The sequence below is a fragment of the Xyrauchen texanus genome, chromosome 35 (genome assembly GCF_025860055.1).
Source record: "Xyrauchen texanus isolate HMW12.3.18 chromosome 35, RBS_HiC_50CHRs, whole genome shotgun sequence".
Lineage (NCBI taxonomy): Eukaryota > Metazoa > Chordata > Actinopteri > Cypriniformes > Catostomidae > Xyrauchen > Xyrauchen texanus.
In genome coordinates, this window is record NC_068310.1 from 28,075,607 (window position 1) to 28,099,695 (window position 24,089).

General features: G+C 43.2%; 1 protein-coding gene across 1 annotated transcript; it reads left to right on the forward strand.

The window, feature by feature from the left end:
- Positions 1-222: 222 nt before the first annotated feature.
- On the forward strand, positions 223-22,953 carry LOC127628997 (XK-related protein 7-like). Its single transcript, XM_052106003.1, has 3 exons — positions 223-734; positions 16,897-17,096; positions 20,391-22,953. The coding sequence occupies exons 1-3, from the start codon at positions 235-237 to the stop codon at positions 21,353-21,355; spliced, it is 1,665 nt and encodes a 554-aa protein (XP_051961963.1). The 5' UTR covers positions 223-234; the 3' UTR covers positions 21,356-22,953.
- The last annotated feature ends 1,136 nt before the right edge of the window (positions 22,954-24,089 follow it).

The window sequence follows — 24,089 nt, forward strand, 5'->3', positions numbered from 1 at the left end:
TCAGCAAATAGTCGTTTGAATAAAGCTCTGAACATTCCTGTAATGTTACTGACATTAAGAATCATCATAAATTGCTTTCACAAGGACAAACAGGCTATGATGTTCATACAGGAATAACGAGAACCTTTGCCGTCCCAGCCCTCTTTTTCTCCCTCCCTCGTTCCTCCCACACAGACATACGACCCCCCTCCCTCCCGTCTCCCTTTTCTACATACTCTCTTTTCTACAACAAACATGGCCGCGAAATCAGACGGTACAGCCGTTTCTGTGCAGAATGACATTCCGCCAATGTGCCTCCCCGGTCTGGAGAAACGTCCGCCACAGTGCCGTCCCGTCGGGAAGGAGTATTCTCTCCTAGACTGCTGCTGGACCCTCTGCAGCCTCTTGGTCTTTTTTTCGGATGGGGCTTCAGACCTGTGGCTGTCTGCCGACTACTATCTCAGGCGGGACTACTGGTGGTTCGCACTTACGCTGGTTTTTATCATAATTCCGTCTGTTGTGGTGCAGGTGCTCAGTTTCCGATGGTTCGCGTACGATTACTTGGACTTGAACGAAAGCGGCACGGCGGCGGCTGCTATGGTGGCGGCGTCTAATGCGGAGAGCCAGTTCAGCACCAAGGACAGCGATCAGCGGGGCGCTGGCCGTTCTGCTGTGGTCACTGGAACCTTCTGCAGAGCATGTGTGTGGCTCTTCCAAAGCATTGTGCACATTTTTCAGCTGGCACAGGTCTGGAGGTATGTGAGTCCATGTACAGCAATATAATAGAAATGACCATTCTATCGTAAAATCCTTGGCGTGTCATCAGCAGTTCATTCAGCATCATATCCTCAAATGTTCTGTCTTGCCGTGTGTTCTTGTGGCGTGCCCTCTATCCGACAAAAGCGAACACACACTCAAAAAATGCAGATTGTTCAGATTACTCAGTTAAAATAAACGAAAGCAACACAATTCCAGAACATTTTGTCTTAATGTGATTTCATTATGCTCAATACAATTACACTTGTAAAACTTAAATTTACTTAATCAATTTGAGTTAGGACTATGTGAATACTTTTTGTAGCACTGATGAAACTGGGCAGGGGATTTCCGTTTCCCAGCATGCTTTGCAGGGGACTGGATGTGGTGAACAAATGTTGAAACTAAGTGTTATTTTATGCATTTCAGAGTAAGATAAGAATAGGAAGCATTAACATATTGGCATTTAAAAGGAATGTTTTTTAGGCTGGAGTTTTTGGATTTACCTTTGTGGTGAAGATTGACTATCACTCTGACTTTTAGTGAAGATTGATTTGAATGCTACTAAGCTCTATAAACAGTTGCGTTCAAACTGACAGTGCAGCAGTTTCACTGACATTATACACTTGCATATATTAATGGTTCATAAAATAAATCTTGTTGGACCAACTTAAGACAATTAATTAAATGTTATCTAATTGTTCTGACAAAATGAATTTAAGTTTGTACAACTTGAACTGGAATAAATCAGTTCAAACCAATTATTTTTTGTTGGAAAAATTGAATTTAATTGTGTGGAAAAGTTTCCCTCAATTTAATTAAGTTCAGTGAACTTCTTTTTGTTGTTGTTGTTGTTGTTGTTGTTGTTGTTGTTGTTGAGTGCACATACATCCAAGCACAATCTGGGAGCTTTTTTGTGGCTACATCAATTAAAGTGTTGACCTGCAATTGTTACCTTAAAGAGCTATTTCTGCTTAATCTAACCCATAAACATTACTTTCATTTGTGTAACCTAGTTTGTTTGGTTGATTAAGGCAGATCATGTAACATTTTTACTTGAATAAAACCATTTCATTTGGATGTTACCACATGAAGCATTGCATATAAAAAAATAAACCTACAAAAATGTGCATCATGTGGTTACTTTTAAAGTAATTGGTTTTATTCAAGCCAAAATGTTATTTAACATAACTGGTTAGCACAGGGTTGTAAGAATGACAAAACTTACCTTTTGAGGGGCCTAATCAGCTCAGACAGTCAATTTTTATATGCACAAATTGATTTGAATTCAGCATCCTCTCTCACATGTATTTGAAAGAGAACAAACAAAGGGGAGGCAAGATATCACAATACTAAATGGCATTTTGCATCACCGATGACTTACAGTCAGAGTGTGGAAAAAAGGATCATCCTTCTTATTATTGCTGCCTTGTATTTCCTGTTGTCCCGTGCCAGTTCATCATTATCTCCAAGCCATTATTCCATACCCCTCCTCCTCTTCCTCCTCTTCCCCCTCCCCCTCCTCCACCACCTCTCCCCCCTCCCCCTCCTCCACCACCTCTCCCAAGCTTCTGGGTCAATAATCTCCCAGAGAGACTCCTCCACCTTACCACTCATTCATTCTGTCCACCAGAAATCACCTTATATTCACACTCTGAAATCATTTTGTCTTTAGAGCTGTGGACAGGAGTTCCTCAATGGAATTTTCTCTTTTTCACAACAGGCCTACTAATCATTAACAATGGTTCAATTTCAGGAAAACTATGCCTGACTGGAAATTATCTTTTTTAAAATGTTTTTTTATGAATTGCAAAATTCATTCTTATTCTTGATTTTAATATTTTCAATTATTGTGTAAAGTGATCAATGGAAAGGAAGAGGCGAGAACCGGCTTTTCAATATAAATAATAGTTTAATGATAAACTTAAAAGACAACATAAACACACACGTGACGGACATGTCCGTAAACGATCTCTCTCTCCCGCACGATCCTCTGCAGTCGACCTTTATCCCTCTAGGGAGGCTTGATTAGCCTAATACGGGACCAGGAGTGTACGATCACGACCCGGCCCCGCCCTCCGCCCTGCCACATATTGATTTCTAACTCTTTATGAAATTATGTTAAGCAGATGCTTTTCCTCAGATCAGCTGTGGATACTATTACCATATCTTAAACATCTTGATTGCTGACAGACATCACTTTCAACACACAAAGCAATTTCCATACTAATGTCTGGAAGACATTTGCAGCCTAAATGTGGTAATTTGGGGACTAAAGTTTAATCCACTCACACATAAATCAATAGAAATACACCCACACATTTTAGAGGCAAGTAGTATGTGAGTACTGCGTAACTGTAATCATAGAGGAAGCAGTGTGCCCTGTGTTGATCGTAAATGACAGGGCTGAGCTTTTTGTGACTGGACTGTAACTGCTTCTGGCTGACCCGCACTCTAATGCACGATTAATGATGTTTGTTGCCATTGATATCACAGACCTGTCAGTCATTTCATCACACTTCGTTTGTGCTTCTGTCACATCATATGTGTGCTGTCCTCTTCATGCTGTCTGTGTATCATTCTCTGTCTGTCACTCATGCTGTTCTTAGGCCCTTGCTTGTGACCTTTTAATTTGAGGATTTACTATTTTATTTTATTTTTTGGGAAGTATCCCTTTTTCTGATCTTTTGCTGAAAAGGTCACTTTTTCTGATTTTCTCATTGTGAGAGTGCTTGCAGGTTGGGTTTAAATGTATTTACTCACCCGTTTGTCCTTTCAAACCTATATGACTTTCTATCTTCAGTTGGCGCCACACTAGCAGACACCAAAAAACTCAATGTCACACATGCCGACTGTTTTGCTGAGATCTTGTTCTCTTCAGTCGGAGGTGTGACACACTTGCAGATACAAAATGTGGGAGGGGAGACAAACACACCAACTCACAGCAAATTTCTCTATCTGAATCCCTGCCACGTGGAGCCTGCCAAAAAAACAACCGGCGTACTGTATATAAATTAACAATTGCAAACAGTTATCAGACCTGTTGCTTACTTGATTTGTTCCGAAACAGGGGCTAAAGTAGTTCCAATGTTGCATTTCCTTCATGGTTCATTAAGCTTTCATTAGGTTATATTTTTATATATAACAAAACAGACCAAAACTGAAAAAATTCTGATGTGGTTATTTTTATCCGTCATTAATTGGAATTGTTTTGTTGCAAATCTGAGTGTGACTGCAGTGTTTAAATATGCCTATATAAACTGAACCGAGGGAGAAAAAGCACCAGGTTCCAAAACAAATGCTCCAAATGATCTAGGTGTGGTAAAGCACTTAGGAAGTGAAAAGTAATAAAGTAATTTGTGCAGCTGAGTGTGTGAAAACATTAAGATCAGCTTGATGTCTTTTCAGTTCCTCAGTTAAACAAGAAGCTTATTGGTCACTTGATGTGAACACAAATGCTGACAAAAGGGACAGAATTTTTTTCAAGAAAGCCTGATGTGCCTTTTCAGATTTTGAAGCCATCATCAGGGAGTCTCAAAGGCAAATAATTAATGACCTCCCACTTGGAGATGCTAATGCTCGCTTCATCTCCAATCGCTTAGCGATTTTGTTAATGAAGCTCGCACCTGAAAATCACTGGAAAAATAGTGTGGCAAGTCTGGTGCCAACTTTAATGGAACACCAAAGGAGAAGTTTAGCAGTCTTCTGAAGCCATTTAGTAGCTTTGTGTGAGGAACAGACTAAAGTTGTTTTCACTGAAAATCATTCCATTGAAAATCTTACTGGCAGCTGTGGTCACCATTCATTTCCATTGAATGGAAAATAGCAGCTTAGACATTTTTCTACTGTATAAATAACTCATTTTGAGGTCGCCATATTGGTATGACTAAATTATTACATTATTTTTATTTTTGGGTCAATGATCCCTATAATGTCATTTAACCATAAAAAAAACAATTTGTACAAGTGTATATTTTTCAGAAAGAGGATGAGGCTATTACTCATTCAAAGCTAGCCAGCAAGAAACAGGGTAAAATGTTCATCTCATTTGAATTAATTGAACCATTAGCCCATTTAATTCACAAATTAGCCTTGAGAATTTAGCCAAAACTCTGCTGAGCTATGTACCAATGAATATATAAATCACTCATAATATTTTCAGTGCAACTAAAGAAAAACATCAGTGGCACTACAGTCTGGAGTCTAATGAAACATCTCTTGCTCTCTGTTGCTGTCTCTTTGTCCATCTTTCTACTTTTTCTAGGAAAATAACCTTTATAGCTGTACATTTCGGCAATTTCATGTTACCTCTGTTTGATCTGCAACATGGATTTTTTCTCTTCTTTACCTTTCACTACTCTCTGGCTGAGACTTTGCTTAAAAGCTTTTGAGCAGAGCTTTCCAGGCTCTCTGTCTTTGTTTGACTGGAATTAGCAGCAATGCCATAAAAGCTTCCACTGGCACTGGGCTTGTCACATCCCTGCATTAGAGGGATTATAGCTGTAGTGTTTACCTGCAGTAGTCAGCCAGAGAGTGAGAGAGGTGAGCTGCTGCATAGACAAACAGGTGAGGAGGGATATGTGGAGAATAGATGTAGATGCTTGTTGAGAGAGAGAAAATGTGTTTGGTCTGTTTTATCAGAAAATTTGCCATTAAGTCATTTATAATGCCCTCATTGGTTGTAGGAACATCATAAATAAAATAATTTTACAATATAATCTACACATAGGGGGCATGGGTAGCTCAGCAAGTAAAGACGCTGACTACCACACCTGGAATCATGAGTTCAAATCCAGGGCGTGCTGAGTGACTCCAGTCAGGCTTCCTAAGCAAGCAATTGGCCAGGTTGCTAGGAAGGGTAGAGTCACATTGGGTTAACCTCCTCGTGGTTGCTATAATGTGGTTCTCGCTGTTGGTGGGGCACATGGCGAGTTGTGTGTGGATGCTGTGAAGAATAGTGTGAGCCTCCACACACTCTACATCTCCACAGTAATGCGGTCAATGTTGCGGAGGCAACTGAGAATCGCCCTCCACCAACCGAATTGAGGCAAGTCACTATGCCAACAGGAGGACCTAGAGCGCATTGGGAATTGGCCACACCAAATTGGGGACAAATTTGAACACATACATTTTCGGCCTACGGCATTGTAACCCGCTCACACACACACAAGACGAGACAGTCACAGTGTAAATGGGAAACTGCTTTATTCACAAAGCAAAGCAGGCAAAAGTACAAACAAGGGCAAATCCAAAAGAGAATGGTCAACGAGAGCGGGAGGTCGAAGCCGGGAATGAGACACAACTAGACGGGACTAGTGGGAGCAAAAGACAGGGGAACAAGGGGAGCTGGCAAGCTAAGGGTTAAACTAGAGGAGTACAAAACTAGACGAGACTAGCTGCGGGCAAAGATACGGGAAACTAAACACAATAACCAACCCGAGTGAGACGAACGGGTTGTGATATATATAGGGGCGAGTGCAGGTGTAAACAATGATAGGTGATGAGACGAGTGCAGGTGAAACTAATGTGGTGACTGAGAGCGGGCGCAGGTGTACATAATGTTCTGGCCATTGGGAGCGGGCATGTGAGCCAGAGGGGGGAGATAGTGTACGAGCATGTGAGCTCGTAGGAGTAAAACGAGTGTGCAAGCTCGAGCGAGCAAAACGAGCGTAGAAGCTCGAGGGGGCGGAGCGAGGGAGCGGGAAGCGTGTGCGTGCTCGGTGAAGCCGAGCGTGCGCGTGAGCTGGACGAAAGGGAGCGCGTGTGCGTGCTCGAGGAAGCGGGGATGGGGCAGAGGAGCGGGGTTCGTGACAGTACTCCCCCCTCTAAAACGGACGGCTCCTGACGGCCGCGCTCGGTTGCGAGGAGTGCGACCTCTGGGAAGTGGTGCTGGACGATCCCAACAAACAAAAAACCCTGAACAGACAACCCACAAAACACACAAACAAAATTGAGGGCAGTCCAAGGGGCACAGAGGGAAATGAGACAGTCCATGGGGTCAATGGGCAGTTTCAAGGCAAGGTCAGGGGGAACATAGCGGACAGGCGGGTGGTCGGGAGATCTAGGGGGCATCCAAAGGGCAGAGACTGGGTCAGGGGGTCTGGAAGGCGACTGGAGGACAGGGACTGGGTCCGGGGGTCTGGAAGGTGACCACCGGACAGGAATAGGGTCCGGAGGCCAGGGAAGAGGCCACAGGACAGGGAGAGGGTCAGGAAGTCCGGGCTGAGCCGTGAAAGGCGGTGCCGTCAGAGGCGGCACTGTAGGCGGCTCTGGAGGTGGGTTTCTGGAAGGCTCTGGAGGTGGAGCCGAAGGAGGCTTTAGGGGCGAAGGCCTGAAAGGCTCTGGAGGTGGAGTCAATGACGGTGGCGCCGTGGGAGGCTCTAGAGGCGGAGGCCTGGAAGGCTCTGGAGGTGGAGCCGAAGGAGGCTTTGGGGGGAAGGCCTGGAAGGCTCAGGAGGTGGAGCCAATGGAGGTGGCGCCGTGGGAGGTCCCCGAGGCGACGACCTGGCAGGCTCTGTAGTCTCGGGGGGTAGAGCCGTAGGAGGCCCGAGAGGTGGAGCCATAGAAAGCTCTGGAGTCTTTGGGAGCAGAGCCATGAGGGGCTCGGGAGGTGGAGCCGTGGGAGGCTCTGGAGGGGGAGCCGTAGGAGGCTCGGGAGGCGGAGCCGTTGGAGGCTCGGGAGGCGGAGCCCTAGGAAGCTCTGGAGTCTCTGGGAGTAGAGCCGTGAGAGGCTCGGGGAAAAAGGTTGTGGAAGACTCGAGAGGCTCTAGAGGTGGGGCCCTGGAAGGCTCGAGAGGCTCGAGGGGGGGGAGCCATGAAAGACTCAAGAGACGGAGTCCCGAGAGGCTCGGGAGGAGGAGGAGCCCTGGAAGACTCGAGAGACGAAGCCCTGAGAGGCTTGGAAGGGGGTGGAGCCCTGAAAGACTCGAGAGGAGAAGCCCTGAGAGACTCGAGAGGGGAAGCCCTGAGAGGCTTGAGAGGGGGAGGAGCCCTGAGAGACTCGAGAGGCGAAGCTGTGAGAGGCTTGAGGGGTGGAGCCATGAAAGACTCGAGGGACGGAGCCCTGAGAGGCTCGAGGGGAGGAGGAGCCCTGAAAGACTCGAGAGGGGAAGCCCTGAGAGGCTTGAGGGGGGGGAGGAGCCTTGAAAGACTCGGGAGGAGAAGCCCTGAGAGGCTTGAGAGGCGGAGCTCTGGGAGGCTCGAGAGACTTGAAAGGCAGAACCCTGAGGGGCTTGGGAGGTAGAGCTCTGGGAGGCTCGGGAGGAGGAGCCTTAGGAGGCTCGAGAGGAGGAGCCCTGGGAGGCTTGAGAGGAGGAGCCCTGGGAGGCTTGGGAGGAGGAGCCTTGGGAGGCTCGTGAGGCGGAGGCCGCGAGGGCTCTGAGGAGCGAGCAGAACCCGGCAGAGCCGTGGAAGACTCTGAGGTCGGAGCAGAACCCGGCAGAGCCGTGGAAGACTCTGAGGGCGGAGCAGAACCCGGCAGAGCCGTGGAAGACTCTGAGGGCGGAGCAGAACCCGGCAGAGCCGTGGAAGACTCTGAGGGTGGAGCAGAACCCGGCAGAGCCGTGGAAGACTCTGAGGGTGGAGCAGAACCCGGCAGAGCCGTGGAAGACTCTGAGGGCGGAGCAGAGGTCGGTAGAGCTGTGGAAGACTCTGAGGGAACCTCTGCGGTCTTGAGCACAAGAAGAGACTGGGGAGAAGGGGCCCTCTTCCTTCTCTTACGTCTTCGGCCAACAGGGGACGTGGCCATGGGGACGGTCGAGGCTACAGGCGCTGGCTCTGGGGCGGTCGAGGCTACAGGCGCTGGCTCGCTGACCGTGGCGGGCATGGGTGCTGGCTCGTTGGCCGTGGTGGGCATGGGCGCTGGCTCTCTGGCCTTGGCAGGCATGGGCGTTGACACACTGGGGCTCGGGACACGGGCCGTGACAGGCTTCGGGACTCGGGCCGTGACAGGCTTCGGGACTGGGGCCGTGACAGGCTTCGGGACTCGGGCCGTGACAGGCTTCGGGACTCGGGCCGTGACAGGCTTCGGGACTCGGGCCGTGACAGGCTTCGGGACTGGGGCCGTGTCAGGCTTCGGGACTCGGGCTGTGTCAGGCTTCGGGACTCGGGCCGTGTCAGGCTTCGGGACTGGGGCCGTGTCAGGCTTCAAGACGGGGGCCGTGTCAGGCTTCAAGACGGGGGCCATGGTAGGCTTCAAGACGGGGGCCGTGGTAGGCTTCAAGACTGGGGCCGTGGAAGGGAACGCTGGTTCAGTTTCTGCCTCCCCCACAGTAAACGAGGAACCAGCGTACAGTAGGGCGAGGTCAATAAACTGAGCCAGGTTGAGAGAGCAGCGACCACCAGGCATGAATGATGAGGCTGGCTCATTCAGTCCAAATTGAAAAATGTCTTTCAGAGCCACCTCATCAAAATTCACCTGGTACGCCAGGGCACAAAAATCCATAATACAAGCCTCCAAGGGTTGGCTCCCCTGGCGCAAAACCAAGAGTCGGGCCGCTGGCTCCATAATGTCAAGGACGGGGTTATGAGTTACATAACCACTGCCTTGCACGGAAAACCCTTGGTTCGCGTCTGAAGAGCCATAAAACCTCTCCGGGGATGGAGAGCATACGGCGCTTGCGGATGCGTGGAAAGCATCAACGGGCTCAGGGGCAGACACAGGTGAAACAGGGTGAAATATTTCAGACATAGTACATACCTGCTGCCCATGGGCTGCGAGCGCTTGGTCATGTCTCCATATCGTAGCTCCTCGCGCTGAATGTGACGTGTACCTCCGCTCTAGTGAGCTGCGCGAAACCTCCGCGTGATGCATTGTGACTGTCTTCGGGGGGGGTGGTTATTCTGTAACCCGCTCACACACACACAAGACGAGACAGTCACAATGTAAATGGGAAACTGCTTTATTCACAAAGCAAAGCAGGCAAAAGTACAAACAAGGGCAAATCCAAAAGAGAATGGTCAACGAGAGCGGGAGGTCGAAGCCGGGAATGAGACACAACTAGACGGGACTAGTGGGAGCAAAAGACAGGGGAACAAGGGGAGCTGGCAAGCTAAGGGGTAAACTAGAGGAGTACAAAACTAGACGAGACTAGCGGGGGGCAAAGATACGGGCAACTAAACACAATAACCAACCCGAGTGAGACGAATGGGTTGTGATATATATAGGGGCGATTGCAGGTGTAAACAATGATAGGTGATGAGACGAGTGCAGGTGAAACTAATGTGGTGACTGAGAGGGGGCGCAGGTGTACATAATGTTCTGGCCATTGGGAGCGGGCATGTGAGCCCGAGGGGGGAGATAGTGTACGAGCATGTGAGCTCGTAGGAGTAAAACGAGCGTGCAAGCTCGAGCGAGCAAAACGAGCGTAGAAGCTCGAGGGGGCGGAGCGAGGGAGCGGGAAGCATGTGTGTGCTCGGTGATGCCGAGCGTGCGTGTGAGCTGGATGAAGGGGAGCGCGTGTGCATGCTCGAGGAAGCGGGGATGGGGCAGAGGAGCGGGGTTCGTGACAGGCATGAACGCAATGTTTTTAAGACGTCTGTCAAGTTAAAAGTAGTTAAGCTTATTTACAAAAGGGGCAAGCATTTAGAGTGTTTATAATAGTAGATAAAAGTGAATGTGAGTTAATACACCTATAAATGTGTCTTCTTTTCATTTCTATACACACTTTTGAACAGGCTGTGTTGAGAGACAGATGTCCCCTGACTATCTCTGAGCAGTATCGCAATATTTTACTATGCAGCTTGCAAGAGATCCATCGCCTTATGTCATTAAAGTCTCATTTGTTTGCACAAAGGACATATACTGCTGAATGACACCTTTATTACCATAGAGAATGACAACAGCTAAAGAGATTACTTCACTCTGCACTTGCTTGTTCACTCAGTATATTTATTTACAGGTAAATTACTCCATTACTCACACAAGATGACATCCTATTCAGACAGAACAATAAAAGCAATCTGGTATGTCTTGATTCAAATCAAATCACTTTATTGTCATACTATTGTGTACACAAGTGCAACAGTAGGTGAAAGTCTTGTGTGCAGTTCCGAATAACATAGCAGTACCAATTACAATAAACAACATACTTACACAACACAATATACAATACATACAATATAGAATACACATACAATAAAAAAAAATAAAGTAAGGGTATATAAAAAATATATATGCAGTAGTTGAATTGGGGAGAATATATTTGACAGTCCAGTGTGAGATAATAGATTATAGATTAATAAAGTGCAGTGCTGATTGTTGATCGTGAGAGATCACGTGTTCAAAAGTCTGATTGCTTGGTGGAAGAAGCTGTCATGTAGTCTGCTGGTGTGGGTCCTGATGCTGCGATACCGCCTGCCTGATGGTAGCAGTGAGAGCAGCCCATGACTCGGGTGGCTGGAGTCTCTGATGATCCTCCAAGCTTTTTTCACACACCGCCTGTTATATATGTCCTGGAGGGAGGGAAGCTCACCTCCGATGATGTTTCTGGCAGTTCGCACCACCCTTTGCAGGTCTTTGCAGTTGTGGACGGTGCTATTGCCATACCAGGCGGTTATGCAGCCAGTCAGGATGCTCTCTATAGTGCTGGTATAGAACCGTGTGAGGATGTGATGGTTCATTCCAAACTTCCTCAGCCGTCTCAGGAAGAAGAGGCGCTGGTGAGCCTTCTTCACAATAGCCTCAGTGTGGACGGACCATGTGAGTTCCTCAGTAATGTGGACACCGAGGAACTTGAAACTGCTGACTCTCTCCACCCGTGCTCCATTAATGGTGATGGGGCTGTGTTCTTTGTCATTCCTCCTGAAGTCCACCACAAGCTACTTGGTCTTACTGACGTTGAGGGAGAGGTTGTGCTCCTGACACAAGTGTGTCAGAGTTTCATCATTGTCAGTGATCAGACCTACCACCGTCGTATCGTCAGCAAACATAATGATGGCATTGGAGCTATGTGTTGCCACTCAGTCATGTGTGTGTGTATAGGGAATACAGGAGTGGGCTGAGAACACAGCTCTGCGGGGCTCCAGTGTTGAGGGTCAGTGATGAGGAGGTGTTGCTGCCCATTCTAACCACCTGACGTCTGCCTGACAGGAAATCCAGGATCCAGCGGCACAGCGAGCTGTTTAAGCCCAGAGCCTGGATTTTCTCATCAAGCTTGGAGGGCACTATGGTGTTGAATGCTGAGCTGTAGTCTACAAACAGCATTCTCACATATGTGTTCCTTTTTTCCAGGTGGGAGAGAGCAGTGTGTATTGTAGATGCAATGGCATCATCAGTGGAGCGGTTGTTGCGGTAGGCAAACTGCAATGGGTCCAAAGAGGTGGGCAGAAAGGAGCAGATGTAATCTCTGATTAACCTCTCAAATCATTTGCTAATGATGGGGGTCAGAGCAACAGGACGCCGGTCATTTAAGCAAGTGATTTTGGCTTGCTTCGGTACAGGCACAATGGTTGTTTTAAAGCATGTGGGGACTACAGACAGGGAGAGGGACAGGTTGAAAATGTCTGTAAAAACACCAGCCATTTGGTTCGCGCACGTTCTGATGACGCGGCCCGGAATGCCGTCTGGACCCGTGGCTTTACGCATGTTCACTCGTCGGAAGGAACTGGTTACATACTCTCTCCGCGAGGGCTGTGTTATTGTCCTGGGTAGCGGGAGTCGATTTGCGCGACGTCTTACTCTGACGAGAACGCCGGCTCTTTTTCCTCTTTTCCTTCTGCGTTTTCGCGGCCGGGCAGCCCAGACAAAGGGCTCCGCTGGCGTGTTTGTAAACAGCGTTGAGGAATTTGAAGTCCGGTTTTCGGTGTGTAATTGCCGAACCAATGTCCAAAAGCGTTTGTCTGTCGTACACAATGAGGCAGACAACATCGAAGACAAAAAAAAAAAACACAAAACTGTTAACAAAACAAACAATAAAGTGCAGTGTTTTGACGGAGCCCGCGACGCAGCAGCCATACTCAGCGCCATCTTTGAGCTTCACTAATGAACGCAACACAACTGTTATTTTCTCCTTCAATGGAAAGTTTCATCAGATGTGATGCCATATTGAGCATGCCAGCAGTCTGTTTGAAATCTTTATTCCCTTTCAAAAAAATAGATAGGCCTACAGTACAAAATACTTTCCCAACTTGGCTGAAATTTAAACAGACACTGTGTTGAATATTCGTGTGGAGGAGTAAGAGGGAGGGTGAAATGCACCAATTTAAAAAAAGTGTCATCTGTTACAATGCAATCATTTACAGGAATTGTGTCATTGGTATCAAAGTTAAACTCTACCAAGGAGGACACATAGGGGAGAGATGAGTGTAGCTGTAGTCCATACAGCTTAATGCATACTTGAGACAAATTCCTGAGAGGGGATGCACCGAGATTAACCGTGACGAGAGAAGGAGCCTAATAAAATTTTAGATGTGGTTGCTGTATGCTTGCTAAGCTGGAGGAAGCTGAAGGCAATGTGAATTCTTAGTGTGATTTAGGTTTGTGCTTGTTTGTGAGTACTGCACAATATGGAAGTTTTGAGCAAGTTCTGATATGATGAATAAAATCTGTCTATGCAAATACCATACTGAAGGAAAGATGAAGTCTGCAGACCTAATGTCTTTGTTTATGCTGCAAATGCAAAAGTGGCATTTTTCCAAATCACCATAATTATTTCTTATAATTTTTTGAATAAATTATTTTGACTGTACTTGTATGTGCTTGTTGCATTTTTTATATGATTGGTTGGTTGGTTATATAGTTGGTATATAGTTGCATTTACATTTATATTTATTCATTTAGCAGATGCTTTTATCCAACACTACTTACAAAATGAGGAAGGATACAACATAAGCGATTCATCATAAGGAGGCAGTAACACAAAAAGTGCTGCATTATACATTTTCAATTGCATTAGATAAGTACTAGCCAAGACAGAGATTAAAGTGCAACAAGAATGGTATTTTCTTTATTATATTTGTATTTAAATTTTTTGAGTGTGGAGTCAAGTGCTCATGAAAATGTTGTATCATTAGTCATTTTTAAAGATAGAGAGGGAGTCTGCTGTCAATGTACAGTGAAGCCAAAAGACTGGGAAAGTGAATTGGTGCCTATTCGTGAAGGGACCACAAGGCGCTGCTCATTTGCAGACAGCAGGTGGGAATGTAGCTCTGCAAGAATGCTTGTAAGCAGATGTGGGTTGCATGTTTATAGAGGAAGGGTCTTATCTTCCTGATGTTGTAGTGTCCAAATCTACATGACTGGCTGTTTTTGAGATGTGATCGGTGAAATTGAGTTTATTGTTGATGGTTACCCCTAGGTTTCTGACCGTTTTGGATGGTGTCATTGTAGCCGAACCCAGCTGAATGGTGATATTGTGCTCAACAACAGGGTTGGCTGGACAGGCGAGGAGCTTGGTCTTCACTAGGCTGAGTTGAATATGGTTTTCCTTTATCCTGGCCGAGATGTCTGCCAGGCAGTCACCATGGGGTCATCAGGTTGGAAAGACCTGCATGTCATCAGCATTGTAGTGGTAAGAAAACATGTGTGCTTGAATGATGGGTCCCAGTGATGATGTATATAGAAGAGAAGTAGGCCAAGGGAAGGAGTGGTGGTGGCATAGTGGCTAAAGCACAGGGCTGTTAATCAGAGGGTCCCTGGTTTGAACCCCACGGCCGCCACCACCATTGTGTCCTTGAGCAAGGCACTTAACTCCAGGTTGTTCTGGGGGGATTGTCCCTGTAATAATTGCACTGTAAGTTGCTTTGGATAAAAGCGTCTGCCAAATGCATAAATGTAAATGTAAGTAGTTACTTGAACATGCTTAAATGTGGTGGGAAAAGTGCCTGTAATTAGAGATGTGTTAATTATGTGTGTGAGTGCAGGTAGGATGGATGAAAAGATGGAGACGGTGGGACCAAATAGGGGCCAGGTGATAGGGGGATTAGAGAGGAGAGAATTATTGGTTAGATTTAGCCACAGGGGTGGGGGTTAGGTGTTAGGTGTTCACAAATGTCTACATTATAATGTAATGTAAATACAATTATTGTGAATACATTTACCTGTCTGTTACATGTTTTACATTGTTTATAAGTGGTTTGGTTTAGGGGTGGGGTTGTGAGATCTAAAATACAGACATGATTCTTTACTAATATATTTATTTGTATAATAAACATATTGCAGTTAAACACACAAAATGAAGATTGATGATTGCTGTGCCTATGAAAGAATTGTCTGAACTCAAGGGAGAGCAGAATGATAAGGACTTTTTGATGTAGGCAAAAAGTCACTATAGTGATGTTTCCGTCATCAGACTGCCCTGCTTTATTCCTAAAGATGGACTAAAATGTCCTTTCAATGGAAGCCATGCAGAGTCTTTCATATGAAATGCAGGCCTAGAAGATTATTGTCTCCAGTTGGTTTATGTTAAGCAAAGTAATGGGCCAAGCTTGTCAGCTGTAATTTTTGTCAGTCGTCACCATGGATACTGATGGTTAGCCTGCCAATCATTGGTGTTTGTGTAAGGATCTTTTCTCAGCTTTGAAGCTGCCTGCCAGTTTTATAGACTTTTACCTTGTACAAGAAAAAAATAGAGTTTTATGGTCAATGTTCAAAGTTTTAATTTAGTCTGATAGCATCCCCATACCCTAAGGGATGGAAATGTACAAGCAAAGTGTCTTTTTCTAACCTTTTAGATAGAAACATATACTTTGTTCATATAAAAGCAAGAGTGTGAGTCACTTGTCAAATTTGAGGCATACTCACTGACAGCCATTCTTCCCTTCTCTGTGTTGCTTGATTCTTCTTTTAGGGGCTGCTTTTTCATATGCACAGCAAGATGTAAGAAGGATGTGGAGCAATTTTATGGACCTCATCAAGTCAGAGTGATTCATTCTGCAAATCTTCTGACATCCAGCTAGCACTCCTATTAATCTCAGTACCATTGAGACAGGCTAAAATATCATGGTACTTCCAGTCAAAATAAACAAAATAACTATATGTTTCAAAGCACAGCTAAAATTTCTTTTAAAATGTGCCTTTTTTCTTTCTTTCTTTTATGCTTCATATCTTCTAAAATTGCTATGCCTCACGTTACCTCAAATGCAAAGACCTTAGTGTGTCTCACAAAACATCTGTGACTGCCTGCCTTGTAGACTGTGGTGACTGATGACAGACCATGACATGTTGGAGCACATAGACAAGGTGCACAACATATTTCAGATGGTTGCAGTCACAATGATCAGACTCTAGGTCTTCTCTTGCAGACTTGCATCAAAGACAATTTTGGCATTCCGCATTCCAAATTGCCCATAATGAAAGTGGTATATATAACTGAAAGGTTTGAAATGATCAAGAGGTATTTTCTAGCTTTGACTTTCTTTGAAACACTTTAAAGTATAATTTGTCCCTATTTCTTTCTTAATACACATTCCTGGTCTTGTTGTGCATGATTAATTTGTGCATATTATAACAAAGTCAAAAGATGTTTGTCTGCGTGATCATAAAAATGTAATAATTTGTTCCTCCTCTGAAATAACTTTCCTTTTCGGCTGACATCATCTAGGCCATGGAGGTGTGGAAAATAATGTTAAAGCCAGATGCAGTCTTTCTAAAATCTTCCCAATAGTTAATGCAGTAACTTAATGCTGGTTACACCAATAATAGTAAACAACGATATATTTGAAAGCAAGGCGGTACCATTGGATTTGTTGAGATGCTCTCAAAGGTGAATTTGACCATCTCTCTCATGACCCCATCAAAAAGTAGTTCCTCGCAGTCGAATGCAAACTCTCATTCAGGTCAGGATCTGGTATGGACTGCCAACCTTTCACGATCCAAACAATAGAGCGCAACAGTGTCCACCCATTTTTTCTGCCTTATTGGTTCCGGTCACTTCAGAGCTTTTTTCGCACACTTTGTTGGCCGTGTTTCTCTGATTGGTGGATTTTCTCCACTCAATCAGGGGTAATGTAGTTTTTCAGTTTTGTCTTAAAAGGTTTATAAATTAGACAATAAATGGGATTTTTACTTCCAGAACCAGACTGTTGCGCTCTATTCCCGATGGATGAAATAGAAGAGAAACAGAAGTTAAATGGTTCTTGAATGTCATTTCATGTTGACTTTAATGCTACCCCTTCCAGCAATAAACCATCCTCTAACCCTTCTTCTTTTCTGGCTGCCCTCAGATATGTCCACGCCTTATATCTGGGTGTACAAAGCCTCTGGCTTGGGGACCACAAGCACAGACACTTCTACTGGCGTATGATGTTCGAGAGTGCTGACATCACTATGCTGAGACTGCTGGAGACCTTCCTGAAGAGTGCTCCGCAGCTCGTTCTGCAACTCAGCATTATGATCCAGACCAGCCAGGTCCTCCCCTTGCAGGGTCAGTCACTTTTCACATCTATAATCAAATTTGGCTTAAAGAATGATATAAATGGTTGGGCCTGTGCTGTTTGTCTCTATCATATTATTACAATCAGCCTTATTGCTATGCATGCACCCAACCAGAGTATGACATTTGATTATATGCCTTTTTTGTGGGATTTCTGTATTGCATCTATTTTTAATGTGGCACAAGAAGATTAGTTTAGAAATTCACTTGGCCATTAATAATGATTAGAGTGTACTTTTGCAGCATGCACTTGCATTACTCTAGTCTATCTTTGGATCTGTCAGGAAGGAACAGGAGGCAATATTTACAAACCCACCTGACAGGTGCCTTTGATTACAGAGCTGCAAAAACATGTTTCTGCATTAGTACAGCTCCATGGGAACAATTGTAGCCACAGCCAGATGTTCCCTGGGGAATTTTATCCAAATGTCAAACAGGAAACTGTGACTCTAAAGAACACCCAGAGATAGTTAACTGCAGGATGTGATTTTCATTGAAAGGCTGTCATTTCATGGAATGTACCTAGAGACAAACGGCATTTATACTGTGGCAGCCCTACTCATAATAAGTTCAGACAGCTGAGCACACTTTTTATAAAGAGATAAAAATGAACATGTGGAGTGCTACAAAAAAGAAGTGATTTTACAGCAAGACATAACCAAGTCTCAAGAGATGCCCAAGGCACACATCCACCTTATTGTCAGCAGTGTACAGAGTACAGACCTTCTAAAATCCACAGTCTTATTGCTCTGTCCTTACCTGCACTTTTTCAATTTGAGGTTTCTTCTTGCACACAAAGGCTTTTATCACACTGTGCACACAAATTCATCAGATCTTTAGGACTAGTCGATTGACTATTTGCACTGCCATTGTGCAAGTGATGAAATCTGATCCATTTGTTCAGACAGAGCAGTGCAGTATTTATTTATCTACATTGGTTGCTAAAGAAATTATTTATAGTAAGTGCAGAGGTGGGTAGAGTAGCCAAAAACTACACTCAAGTAAAAGTACAATTACTTAAAAAATTAATTACTCAAGTAGAAGTAAACGTACTATCATAAATAATTACTTAAGTAAGAGTAAGAAAGTATTCAATTAAAAGAGTAGTGAGTAACTAGTTACTTTCACAAATGACATATTGGACATTAACTCCCCTATATTCCATTACATAATACATATTTAACATGTACTACAGAATTATTATTAATGGAAATTCTGTCATCATTCACCATCATCTTGTTCCAAAACAGTATGACTTTATTTCTTTACAATGGACGGCGTTCCTGTTGTTACATTTTTGGGTTAATTTTATTTAATGTGTCATTTATTGAGAGATTATTGAATGGGATTTTAACAAGAACGGAAGTTCACACAGCTGCATGTGCTGCTGTCACAGACTGTCACACAAGTCATCAATGCTGCAGCTTTAAACTCTTAAATGTGAAACACTTTCTTCGCTCCTTACAGTGAAAAAATTATAGTTTCATCATGCAATGCCTTCATTTAACACTAAGACAAACAGATATTTCAAGATTAAAATCTCAGCTTCAATTTAAGGCAGCACATTGAGGTAAGTTTTGGCTCTAATGCTAACACAGGCTTTTCTGTGTAATGTGATGGTCATTTTCAGGGTGATTCTGTAACTGGGCCCTTGTGACAAGCAATATATCAGTGTGCTTTGTCCCGTGTCCCGCGTGTCATGAGCAGTATTTACGCATTTACTGGAAACTATCACAGCTACTTCGGGTGGATTAACTGTATAAATCCATGTAAACATCCACATTAAGTGTAAATGCCTTTTGCTCTGCCATTCGTGTGATTGACAACTGGAGCGCGAACAGACAGCCTTACTGTCCTTTTCTACATATCGCTGCCCACTTCGGCATATCGCGGTGCCATTTTGTGGCCGTTCTGCATAACGCTGCAGGTCATTTAAGCTTAGTCCTGGTTCTCTAGGAAAATGCCCGGTATGCCAGATTACCAATCAAGCCCTGCCTCTGTTTATGTATATCTTGGCATCTCACCATGGAGCTGAACTTAAGAGGTGCATGAGAACAACATTGACAGAGGCATTTTATGCATCAATTTTGTGGATCCATGTGTCCAAAACTGCTGTCTCATTCACCCATTCACCATGCACTACACAATGACTGTCACATAGATCGCAGTATCTAGAGTTAGTGAACATTTGTTTATTTGGACAGTACTGTGCACTATGTTTGATGTTATATGGTCTACACTTAATGCTACTTGAAATCTAATCTGACTGTTGGGAGTTGCATTTCTAAAAACTATAACATAACTGTTAAAACTAAATGGATTTGAGACTCAATAGACAAAAAGTGACAGATTTTTACGGCCTGTCTGAACAAAGCCATAAAGCGATATTATGGAAACTACTGGGTCTGCCATAATCACTCAGAATCATACTCCTCACATTGGGAGACTAGATGCTGGAGAACTACAGTAAATAATGATTTGGCTCTGTTTTGATTTCTTCTGAATAAATGGATGAGCTTATGAATGGCCAGACAAGAACCTGATCAAATATTCATGAGAGCTTCTACACTCTTTACAGCACTCTAAAACTCAAAGATAAAACATTTTAGCGGGATGGTGGTGTGTGTTCTTTATATAGATCATTTACCCATCTAAATTATTATACAACAGTAGATCTTGATTTCCAACCGACGTGACGTGTTTATGGAACCGGCCCAGAGATAAATGTTATTGCTTATAGGTTGCTTTTTCATAGTTTAGTAGACTTAATGGATTTTTTAAATTATGTTGCATACAGTAGAATACAGAATAAAATATATGTTAATAGCATGCATCAGATAATTTGATCTTGAAATAATTTGAAAACAAATGTTTGACTTCAAACTGAAATATCTGATTGCAGACTTTGGTGTCTTGGTACAAATCTGAGCACATTTTGTAACATCAGAAAAAAGTATTTTGAAGACACATGAAATATTACTATGGTACAGATAATGTCATTAATTTTATTTACATATATATAATATTACATATAAAATAATTAAATAATATATTGATAGAATGTAATATAATAATTGTATTTAATTAAAAAAATGTGAATTTAATTTAATTTAATTGTACCTAATACCATCTAACCATCCTTAACCCAACTTTTATTTTTCCGGCAGTGTAATTAAATTACAGTATAATTAACAGCCTAAAACATTAATCATGCACTGCCTCATCTCTCTATTTGTATCCACTGTCTCTCTGTCACTCTTTCTCATTGTATTCCATTCAATACAGGTCTGTCTGCCTCTGCCTCTCTGGTATCTCTGGGCTGGATGATGGCATCTTATCAGAAGGCACTACGGGACTCTCGTGATGACAAGCTTGCCATGTCATATAAAGCTGTGGTGGTGCACATGCTTTGGCACCTATTCACAGTAGGAGCACGTGCGATGGCCTTTGCCCTTTTCGCCTCCATCTTCCAGCTCTACTTTGGAATTTTCATCGTGGCACACTGGTGTGCCATGACATTCTGGATTATCCAGGGTGAAACTGACTTTTGCATGTCCAAGTGGGAGGAGATAATCTACAACATGATGGTGGGTGTTGTGTACATATTCTGCTGGTTCAGCGTCCGTGAGGGCCCCATGCGCTGCCGTCTGCTCCTTTACAGCGTCATAGTGCTGGTTGAAAATGTGGCCCTCACTGCCGTGTGGTATAATTACCGCAGTCCACGCACTTCAGACTTTTATGCTGTGGTGGTTGTGTGCATGGTGGCCTGTAGCTACGCCCTGGGCACATTTTTTATGTTTGTCTACTACAGCCTTCTGCACCCAGATGGTCCTGTGTCTGGGGCCTATATTGGATTTTGTGGGGTGCAAGTGGGTGCTGCATCAGACCCTTGTATCTCTTCCTCCACCTCTGCTCCTCCTCTGGATGCAGTTAGCAGCCCTCCAAGGACACTGCAGAGGACTAAAGCAGGAGAGTCAGTATTGGGGGCAGATGGTGGAGATGTGTTTAAAGTGCGGCTTGTTGCTGGAACACGGACCCCCACACCTCACCTCACCCCAAGGACAGAGGGGCCGGTGATTCGCATCGACCTGCCCAGGAAGCAGTACCCAGCCTGGGACGCTCACGTCATTGATCGCAGACTGCGAAAGACCATTTTGGTACTGGAAAGTGCAGCTCCGGTCACACCAAGGATCCAGTACCGCTGTCTAGGCACACCCAAGGAAGTGATGGAGTATGAGACAACAGTCTGAACACTGTGGACTCTCTTAAATTTGATTAACTGTTTACCTTCTTCAAATATAGGATGTTAAGTACAAGTGTGGAGAGATTGTCCTCTCCAGCTTTTTTTGGTGGCTTTGTTATAGACCTATAAGAGAGGAGGCGGGGGAGGGGGTAATGTTGAGCTTTATTGATCTCAACATGAACCCTTATTGACCCTTTTCATCTGTGGAGGCATGTGGCATAATGCAATAGTGTCTAGAAAAGTGGTGTCACCCTGTGGTGTCATTAGCCATACAGGTTATTGGGTCAGAGGGTTAGGAGGTTATGCAGGAGGTCATTCAACAGGCAGTTTGTGGATGTTTATGAAAGAACCCCGGAAACAACAACGAGCGGGTCATGGTAACAATGTATGATCTACAAAACAATATATATGTGTGTTACATTGACAGTGATGGTGCTCAAATAAGTCCTAATATGGTAAAAGCCATTTCTAATCATTCGTGGCAGCTGCCCTAAACAGCAATTACTGAATCCAGTTGCTAATAATTTATTGGGTTCTGAGGTTGTGCTATTGTAAGAACAATTAAAATGGGTGTAAGATGTCTCATTAAAGGCCTTAATCAACTTTCTTACATTTGTAAATCCAGCATCTGTAATGTGCATTCCACCGATCTTCAACAGCTATCATCTTCACAACATTTCCTGAATTACAAATGAATGAAAAAGGTGTATGGTTCATATTCTGAAAAAAATTATTAAGAGATAACATCATCGTCATCAGGCATTCTAAGCACACGATATTTAACCTTCAAGGACAAGGAACAGCCACAAGACCTTTAGTATTAATACTCCTTGCTTTGTAAGATTTTTGTTTTTGTGTGTGTGCTTTTAAAAAACTCATAACAATTACCAATCATCAAGGTCTCTTTTCAGTGGACAATTCTGCTCACTTTTCAAGGAAACAATACATATCACTGTAAAATCCTTCACTTTTTTGTTTTTCCAAATGCTCTCAAATGACATTTGTATGATAGATAATGGGTCTGATGCTGAAATGTGACTGAGTTTACCTTTCAATCGAATATTTGTTTTTTATCTCAAAGACAGGTTTATTATATGCCTATATAAGTGTAAGTTAAAATGATGATAATACAACAGTATTTCAAAGAAGTTAACAAACATGAGTTCAAATTCTGAACTGACTCATTATATGAAGTTTAATGGGAAGAAAACCCATATGCCATATGTTTACATGTTTCAGAGCAGTTCTCTTTATATAATTCATAAAAAGTTATCAGCTTTATGATTATGCCATTTCATGTAAGTTACACAATCTGGTGCAATAAAATATTTTAATTGTGAATTAGATATTTGAATATTTTGATGCATATGAACAAATCCATGCAGTATCTTTTGTCTCTTTTATATTCTGTTTTCCATTTACATTAATTACTTTTTGTGATTATTTCTCACATTAATACATCTTCAAGTCTACTGTTTCAAGTGAGATGTGACAATTAAATCTACCAACTGCTGACACATGATGAGAATGTATGTGTTCTAACAGGTCAAAACTATTATTTTTTCTTTCTTTCTTTCTTTCTTTCTTTCTTTCTTTCTTTCTTTCTTTCTTTTCTTTCTTTCTTTCTTTCTTTCTTTCAGAAAAGCTGTTAACCTTGTGTACAATTTAAATGACTTGGCATGTTTTGCATTTGATTATTGGCCTGTTGGATGGAGAAAAGTTGATAAATAGTAATCATTGGGATTGTGCTTCACTGACTGATATCATGTTATTGCTAAGTCCATTGTATCAGAAAACTTTTTCACTCCATGTATCTTCATTTGTTTTTGTAATGTGTTAACATGTTGGTGCTAGCTGGAACACCTCAGCTACTGTACGTTCACTCTGGTTAATGCTGGATTTGACCATAGACACGGTAAAAGATGTCGCCTTACACTGTATAGTCGACTCTTTCTGTAGACTATAAAAAGAAACAAGTCGAACTTCAGTCATGTGTTTTATTTGGAAAATAAATGAAAGGCTAAAATGTGTGTTTACTGACCTGACCAAAGCATAGCAAATTAAAGAGTGTATTTTGTTGTGTTTATAATATTAAATAGAATTAAACTAAATGATCCACATATTTAAACAGAGATATAGTAGCCTAGTAGTATTACACATCCACATATTTTTATTTAAGCATCCATTTCACACACAAATAACCAAAATGTGCTCCTGGCGTTCGTTTTTCCACAGCGAATGAATTGTATATGATGTATGGAAATTAGCTGAATAGCAGTGAAGACAGGGAAAATATATTGTCACATAGATTTGAAAATTAATTTAATTAAAACTTGCATTTTACTTTATCAGTTGAAGAACTACAGCAAAACGCATTTTATGATACTAACAGGTATAATATCTTAGTTCCAACATAACCTAACAATCAATGATGTACACAGTGCATTAATTTACACAACAGCCACTCAATCAACATGCAGACTTGCTATAGGAAAATTTGTGATGCTAGACTATTTTATGTAATATGTGCTCCCACTTGGTATGGTATGATCTGGAGATACCTACAGTATATACAGAATACCTTTTCACTTTATGTTATGTTATAATTTTGTCTGGATCATTTGAGAGGAAGAAACAGCAGCCAAGTTAGGATGAAAGGGTGAAAAACTCTCCAGAAGGCACTTTAATAAGACTAGTTGGGTCTGAGTAAATTCTCCACAAACACATCAGTGGGCCAGTAG